Below are 8,688 nucleotides of genomic sequence, written 5' to 3' on the forward strand. Positions count from 1 at the left end.
TGGATGGATGGATGGATGGATGGATGGATGGAAGGATGGGTAGATGAATGGATGGATGGATGGGGATGGATGGATGGATGGATGGATGGATGGAAAGATGGGTGGAAGGATGGGTGGATGGATGGGTGGATGAATGGATGGATGGATGGGGATGGATGGATGGAAGGATGGGTGGGTGGATGGGTGGATGGATGGGAAGACGGATGGATGGGTGGATAGATGGATGGATGAAGGAATCAGTGACACAGCCTTTGCCTCCAAGGAACTCACAGACAGTATGTGAACACTAGTCTCCAGGTACAGGCAGATCATAGTCCATGCCATAAATGGAGGTTCACGAACCTTGAGAGGCCAGAGGAAAGTGTGGGTCACTTACCTGGACCCCCTGGGGGAGTCTCTGGAGGAGGAGGAGAAGTAGGAGGAGAAGGCGAGGCTGAGCCCTCATTGGAACCACCACCACCCTTGAGCCTCTGCAGCTGCTTAGGTTCTGAGCAGAGCGTTTCTCACACCCCCGGGGGAAGAAGCTCTCGCTGTCCCCATTTTAAAGATAAGGAGAATGAGGCCCAGAGTGAGCAGCAGACCTGGCTGAGTGGCTCGAGTCCCTGCTCGTGGGGAAGTGTATACAGCAGAGAAGCGGGGAAGGATGCTTCAGGCAGAGGGAATAGCACAGGGAAAGGCATGGGGGACCCAGGTCGTGGTATGCAGTGTGGCGAGACCAGGGCGGGGATGGCCGGGTAGGGTGTTGTTGGTCTCTGGGCTACAGGTGTCATTGCAGGGCCCTGGGGCAGTGACACTGACCAACTCAAGGGCCAGAGTTGTGTTTGATTTAGCTCTAGGGTGCCTTGTGAACCCCAGGGCTGACTTGGTATGGGACTTGGAGATGTCTGGTGACTCACAAGTGATGGAAAGCCAGAAGGGAAATGGAGGCAGGTAGGACTGGCCCCTGGGGAGGCAGGAGGTGGGAAAACAAGAAGGCTGGTGACGGTACCCACAGGTGGGCAGGGGACAAAGAGGACAGCCACAGGAAAGGGCTCTGACAATGCCACCAGTGGCCAACTCTCCTACCAGCCTTGTCTCGGATGGTCGGTGAGGCCCTGGTTGACCCACGCTTCTGTGGAGTCTTGGCATTCTTATCTGCACAGCAAGTGCTATGCACTTTGTCCCCCCGACTCCTCACTGCCCCTCCAACAGCCCCCACCCTGTGCACCTGTGGGGCACAAGTGTGGCCTGAGCCCTTGGAAAAGGCCAAGGGTGGTGGTGTCACGGTGACCCTCAGGACAGGGTCCTTTTTAAAGAGCACAGTGCTCATCACAGTGGTCGGGGGTGAGTGTAGGGTGGGGCTTCTGGAAGTTTCCATAAGCACTGAATCCAGCCCTTCCTGGGTTGATGCTGGGACCCTGGCCCCATCACAGAGTACCAGGCCCACCTCTGGCCCCCCACTTCCTCAGGACCCTGCTGCGCAGTGAGGTGGGTGGAGAGCAGCTGACTTGCTGCCACAGACAAGTGGCGCAGGTGGGGCCTTATGCAAAGGACATCTGTTCTCTCTCAGCGCTGGGGCCCCAAGTCCAAAATCGAAGTGCTGCTTGGCAGGGCTGCATTCCCTCTAGGCACCAGGGGAGGATGCTTCCTGGCTTTCCCAGCATTCCTCAGCTCCCAGTGTTCCTCCGCTGTGGCCACCTCCCTCCAGCCCCTGCCTCTGTCTTCACCAGGTCTCCTCTGAGCCTGAGTCTTCTCCTCCATCTCTTGTTTGTTTGTTTGTTTGTTTGTTTTGAGACGGAGTCTTGCTTTGTTGCCAAGGCTGGAATGCAGTGGCCTGATCTCTGCTCACTGCAACCTCTGCCTTCCAGGTTCAAGCAATCCTCCTGCCTCAGCTTCCCAAGCAGCTGGGATTACAGATGTGCGCCACTGTGCCCAGCTAATTTTTGTATTTTTAGTAGAGATGGGGCTTCACCATGTTGGCCAGGCTGGTCTTGAACCTCCTGACCTCAGGTGATCCGCCCCCCCTTGGCCTCCCAAGGTGCCCGGATTACAGGCGTGAACCACTGTGCCTGGCCCTCTCCATCTCTTGTATGGACCCTCTCCTTGGATTTAGGGCCCACTTGGACAATCCAGGGTGACCTCCTCTTCATCCTTTCCTTAATCACATCTGTAAAGACCTTACTTCCAAATAAAGTCACTTGCCAAGGCTCTGAGCGGACGTGAATTTAGGGGGTTACTATGCCATTCCCCAAGCTGGCATGTGGCCCAGGCTGGTGTCCCTGGTGGGCAAGAGTGAGATGGGCAGAGTCTGAAGGCCCGCTCCCTCCCCCGCCCTGCCCCCACTTCTACCAGACGAAGGCCCTGGCTGCCCTTCCCCAAGCTCCCTGGTGGGCTGGAGTGGCCTTTAATGGGCTGCCACAGGCTGCCTGTGCAGAAAGCTCTCAGAGCAGCCCCTGAGGTTTTGGAGACCTGAGTGCCCAGTGCCCGGCGCCAGCTCTGCCCCGGTGCATGGTCCCGACTGCTGTGTGGGGCAGGTCAGCAGGGCAGGCAGAGGCCACGCCCCCAAGACCAACCCAGTGAAGGCAGGAGATTGTCCGTCTGCAGAGGCCTGGGGGCTGCTGTCAGGACAGCCTAGGGCACCTCTCTTGGTGACATGAGGTTAGAAGCCATCGCTGTGGAGTGCCACTAGCTCCTGGAACTAGGGGCTGGGAACCCCATTAGCTGGCCACGTCCCACGTCTTGGCACAGCTCTTCCCTGACTGAGGGTCCGCAGCCTCCTGCTGGGTGGCCATGTCATTCACACCATCCTAATGGGAGTGCCGGATGTGTGGGGCACACCCTCCACACTCTCTCCTCGGCCAGTGGCTCATGACATAGCTTCGCTTGAGGCCGCACTCAGTCCACTCTGTGGGCTCATGGTCAGAGAGTGAAGCAGACATGGGCTGTGTCCCTGAGGGGCTCACAGGTCAGGGCCACACTTAGGGGCAGGGACCAGCAGGCATGGGCGGTGCTGTGGAAGAGGGTGTGAGGCACCTCGTTCCACAGCCCCAGGCCATGAACAGGATCCGGGGTGAGATGCCTTTCATCGGCCCCAGTGGCTGGAATATCGGACACCAGGCTCCTGGGCTAGTCAGCCTCCCCCTAGAAGGACTTTAGTCCACCAACCCCATGACTCCCCTGCCTGGCTATACCTGAGCACTGTTGCCAGGCTACACCCTTATTCGGGAAAGAACATTGAATCGGCCCTTTCCTGGAGCCCCTTCAGTCCACCGCCCCACCGCCCACCCAGGTCCCCAGGGTCGAGGAGGAACCAAGGCCTGGAGGAGCGGCCCCTGCTGCAGCCTGCAGCTCCTCTGAGCAAGATGAGCTCACTCTGCGCCCTGCCAGGTGGTCTCCTGGGGCAGGGGGCAGGTCTCAGCGCTGGCGCCACCGTTGCTGTGGCTTGAAGGGCCAGGGCACTGGTGAAGGAAATGGCACATTCTTGAACCCTGTGATCACTTCCTGGGAGAGGCTCTGACCCAAGGGATCCAGCCAAGCGAGGATGTGGCCCCTCGCTCGCTCTGCAAACAGCGGCCCATTAGGCTTTATCTGCGATGGTCCCCGGCCTGGCCCTGCAGGGGCCGATTGTCCCCAGGCGGGCAGTAGCATGCGACTGGGCTCCCTGGCCTTGATGAAGACTGGGAGACAGGGGTAGGCGAGGGAGGAGGGGGAGGGACGCAGAGCACAGTACCAGGGGCAGCCATCCTGGGCACAGCGGGAGCACTAGAGGGCAGCTTGAGCCTGAACCACGTGGCCTGCACACCCTCTAGTCTGGACAGGCCTGCCAGGCCTCCGGCCATCCAGGCCCATCTGAGGAGGGTGAACAGCCAGGGGTGGGGTGAACTTCTCCCGGCTGGGAACTCCGAGAGGGGCCACCATCAGGGCAGCTCCTGGGGTGGCGCCCGGCCTGGGAAGCATCCGGGCAGGCCGTGTGGCCAGGGCCAGCAATGCTTCCAAGCTTGAGGGGCAGGTTAGTGGAGGGAGGGGCTTTTCCAGGAGGGGACAGATCCCAGCAGAGATGAGCAGGGAGCTGGGGTGATGGAAAGGAGGCAGGGAGGAGGTCCCAATATACTCTGTGGGGGTTGCCCAGACACCCAGTCCAGGCTCTGGCCCACGACCTTGGCCCAGACGCCCCTTAGCCAAGCCTCTGAGCCCTGCAATTCCCCAAAGTTACCCCACCCTCTTCTCAGGACTCCTGGACTCCTCCCACCCTCAGCCATCCTGGGAGGGGCATCAGCCTCCCTCTCCCACCTCTCCCCAGTCTCTCCAGTCTCCCCAGTCTCCCCAGTCTCTCGAGTCTCTCCAGTCTTTGCCCAAGGGCATCACTGATGGAGAGCAGAGGACACCCCAGCTCCAGGCTGCCAGCCTAGGGCCCACCCAGCACCCACCTACTGAGCCTTTGGGCCCAGTCTTTTCCTTCATGCTCGGTGATCTCCAGACCTTTGCTCATGTTGAACCCCTCCTGGAATGCTGTCCTCTTTTCTAATGAGCTCCGACACATCCATCAATACCCACATCTCCTCCAGGAAGCCCCTACCTCAAGCACCCTGACTCCAGCAGGATTAGACTCTCCTGGGTTCCAGCAGCACCTTCGCTGGGTCCCATGCTGAACTGCGAGCCCCAGAGGACCTCATGCAGCCAGGCCAGGGAAGCTGCTCGGGGCAGTAGCCATCTCTGTGGAGCTGTTTCTCTTCCTCTTTTCCTTGTACTCATTCATTCATTCATTTCCTGGGGGACTTCTCCACTGGGCTAGAGCTGGGGGCCAATAGCAGGTGCCCCATGACCGTGAGTTCTGGCCCGAGGGACACAGGGTGGCCAAGCCCCGGCAGGGCTGGGCTGCCGAGTGAGGCCAGCAGAGCTCTGACAGCTGACAAATGGCCCCTCTGCAGCCGCGGGGCACCAGCTAATAATTCCCCATCTTCAATCAGGCCCGGCTGGCAGGGCCCTTTCGATCCAGGTAAATGAGTACCTGGGGTCAGGGCTGGCTCTGGGAATCAGCCTTCTGGGGCCATGGAGGGAGGCCCAAGGAAAACACTGCACCCGTGGAGGGCCCTTGTGGAGCTGAGGAGGAAGAACAACAGCGGGTGGGCCGGGGCTGTCGGCTTCTCAGCACGCCCGGGCCTCACTGACCCGTGTACTCGCCTCCCCCGCTCACCCCCCGGCCTTGGGCAAACGTGCACCGAGGGCCACCGGCACTTCAGGCTTCCATTAAACAGCCATTTGTTAAGCACCAACTGCATGCCAGACCCTACGCCAAGCCCAAGGGTGGGGAGCAGGAGAGATGCAGGGTGGGGTAATGAGCATTTATTAAGTACCTACTGTTGCTGGGCCAACCCCACCTGTGACCTGCAGCAGGTCCCACAGCCCCAAGCCTCAGTTGCCTCACCAGTGCATGACCAGGACATATCATCTCCTTGAAGGACTGTGAGAGTCTAACAAAATACCTTCGATAAATACACAGCAGGCTCTGCCAAGTCCCAACTATTCTCACTGCACCCTTACACCCTCCTATGCAGTGGAGACCTATTGTTAGCAGCTCCATGTAATGGGAGAGGAGGCTGAGGCCCAGAGAGGGAGAGACACTTACCCGTGGTCACACAGCTGCAAGTGAAGGAGCAGGCTCCAGGGTTGGGCTGGAGGCAGGAGCAGGGGAACTTGGAGGGGCCCAGCTTGGGCCGTGCCGTGCCGAGCAGCTTCCCTGTCGCCCTCAGGTTCTGGAGGACCGGATGCAGCTGGAGTGCAAGTGTCACGGCGTGTCTGGCTCCTGCACCACCAAGACCTGCTGGACCACGCTGCCCAAGTTCCGAGAGGTGGGCCACCTGCTGAAGGAGAAGTACAACGCGGCCGTGCAGGTGGAGGTGGTGCGGGCCAGCCGCCTGCGGCAGCCCACCTTCCTGCGCATCAAACAGCTGCGCAGCTATCAGAAGCCCATGGAGACGGACCTGGTGTACATCGAGAAGTCGCCCAACTACTGCGAGGAGGACGCGGCCACGGGCAGCGTGGGCACGCAGGGCCGCCTCTGCAACCGCACGTCGCCCGGTGCGGACGGCTGTGACACCATGTGCTGCGGCCGAGGCTACAACACCCACCAGTACACCAAGGTGTGGCAGTGCAACTGCAAATTCCACTGGTGCTGCTTCGTCAAGTGCAACACCTGCAGTGAACGCACCGAGGTCTTCACCTGCAAGTGAGGCCGGGCCCGGAGGCGGCCGCGGGCACCCCAGACACCCAGCGGCATTTTGCACATCCATCCTCGCCTGCCCTGCCTTGGTGCTGCCAGTGGCAGGCAGAGGCGGGTGCAGAAGCGGGGAGCTCCACGTGCAGGAGGACACCGGCCGGGGCCCACGCCCTCTACCCACCTCCCTGGGGCTCCTTCCTGCCACCTCCTCCCATCACCTCCTGCGGCAGAACAGCCCCCGTGACCCACCGAGAGAGCAAGGCCAGGGGCCTTGTGCTCCCCGACGCGGCCCAGCAAGTTCCCTTTCTTCTCTCTGGGAAAATGAACCTCCAGGACACACGTGTGTTCCAGAGAGCAGTGACGACGAGACTCAGCGTCCCCTGCCCCACCTGGCAACATGGACACAGAAAAGCTACGCTGGCTGGCCCCTCAAGACCAATTCCCAGGCCGGGTCTGCCGATGAGCCCTGGGGCGGTGGGGACAGATGTTGACACAACTTATTTATGTTTTCTTAGTATCAGAAGAGGATTCTCAGCACTAATGCGTAGCCAGTCGTAACTCTGTACTTTGTGTCAGCCCATCCCCTTAACACCCTTTCTGTTTCCTTTCCCAGCCCCACCTGGCTGGCCCTCTGCCCCTGCAGAGCGGAGGCAGCCTGGGGTTGATGGGGACCATGCAGTGCCTGCGGGTTCTGGAAGTAAGCTGGGCAGGGGCTTGTCGGACCACACAGCCCTGACCAGGCCTTGGAAGAGAGCCATGGACAGGCTCCTCCAGGCCACCTTTCCTTCTTTTGAAAATCCTATCAATGGCTGGGCACGGTGGCTCATGTCTATAATCCCAGCACTTTGGGAGACCGAGGCGGGTGGATCACCTGATGTCAGGAGTTTGAGACCAGCCTGGCCAACATGGTGAAACCCCGTCTCTACTAAAAATACAAAAATTTGCTGGGCACTGTGGCACGCACCTGTAATCCCAGCTACTTGGGAGGCTGAGGCAGGACAATTGCTTGAACCCGGAAGGCGGAGGTTGCAGTGAGCTGAGATTGCGCCACTGCACTCCAGCCTGGGTGACAGAGCGAGACTCTGTCTCAAAAACAAAACAAAACAAAAAAAATGAAAAAAGAAAAGAATATCAAGCAAATCAAAACGTCACTCATGTCAGGTTCCAGGAGTGTGTCCTTCCTTCCCTCATCCTGTCACCCTCCCGGCCTGGCACCTCCAGTTTACAGAGCCCCCCTTCCCCCTGGAGCCAGCCTGATCCCTGGGACTGTGCTGCCACGGGGTGGGCAGGCAGGTGGCAGGTGGGCAGGCAGGTGGCGAGTGGCCAGGGATGTTTGTCCCATTTGACAGATGGGGCCTCTGAGGCCCAGAGTGGCACAAGGACCTGCCAGAGACCCTGCGGCTGTGAGTGGAGGCTTACACCCTTCTCCTGCCCAGCCTGGAGCTCTGGACCCAGGAGAACACATCAGGATGCCCAGGGTGGCAAGAGGTGGCTCCCATGCCTTGAGGCACTCGGCTGCTCCCTCCCCGCATGACAGCCTCACTGGGGCCTGCACCGCTCTCGGTGCCTTTCAGGGTTTGTCTGACCCTGTCCTAGTCCTCTCACCTTGACCCCAACGCTGAGAAAATCTGGATCCAGAGCTGGACGTGTCCTTTCTGGACGCTCCCACCCCTGTCTCTGAGGAGCCTGAGTGACAGAGGGAGGAACTCGCCCGAGGCCAGAGAGGATGGTCTGCAGCTGGCTCCTGGTGCACCCTCCACTGCCCACGGCCTGGCCCCCATTTAGGGTATGTTCTCTTGGAAGCCTGTGGGAATGTGTTCTTGAGCAGCCGACAAGCCAAGAGCCTGGGCCCAGCCTGGGGCAAGTGAGTCCCTCCTGGGCTCTGACCCTGTGGTCCAGCCCATGTGCCCCTAACCATGCCTGGATGCTGTGAGTCTCTGGGCCACCGTGAATACCCCACCCTCAGCCTGGCCCCATCCCCTCACCTTCCCCAAGTCCCAGAACACCCCTGAGTCCATAGGCCCGGCAGCCTCTGCAAGGAACCTGGTTAACTTATGATGTTATATAGCGTCGAAATGTCTATCGTGTCTTTAAATTATTGTGACCTACACTGGGTACTGGAGTGGGGGATGGCTGCGGCCCCCATCCCCCATCCCTATCCCCCATCCCTATTTCTCATCCCTATTCCCCATCCCCATCCCCCATCCCATCCCCCATCTCCCGAACCAGGCTCCTCCTTCTGCTTGAACAGACCCTCGGGGCCCCTGATGCCACCGAGCCACTCGCACTGTCCCTTGGCTGCTGGGCACCCCACTGAGCCCCTGCCCACCCCAAAGTCTGTTAGCAACAGGCCCTTTGCCTGCGTGAGACGGGGGTCAGGGTGGCCTAGATGGGGGTGATGGAGACCAAGGTGCTGCGTCCCGCCCTTCTGACGGCAGCGTCCCCTGGAGGGGAGCGCTCAGCCCAATAAAAGCTGGAATCAGAAAAATGAG

General features: G+C 60.0%; 1 protein-coding gene across 1 annotated transcript in view; it reads left to right on the plus strand.

The window, feature by feature from the left end:
- WNT7B (wingless-type MMTV integration site family, member 7B) overlaps nucleotides 1-8,345 on the plus strand; it is a 49,578-nt gene extending 41,233 nt beyond the window's left edge. The window contains exon 4 of the mRNA XM_011934759.1: nucleotides 5,730-8,345. Within this exon, the coding sequence (XP_011790149.1) occupies nucleotides 5,730-6,209 (480 nt within the window). The 3' untranslated portion in view covers nucleotides 6,210-8,345. The remainder of the gene's footprint in view (nucleotides 1-5,729) is intronic.
- Nucleotides 8,346-8,688: the final 343 nt, after the last annotated feature.

The sequence above is a fragment of the Colobus angolensis genome, unplaced genomic scaffold (assembly GCF_000951035.1).
Source record: "Colobus angolensis palliatus isolate OR3802 unplaced genomic scaffold, Cang.pa_1.0 Scaffold138, whole genome shotgun sequence".
NCBI classification, from domain to species: Eukaryota; Metazoa; Chordata; class Mammalia; order Primates; family Cercopithecidae; genus Colobus; species Colobus angolensis.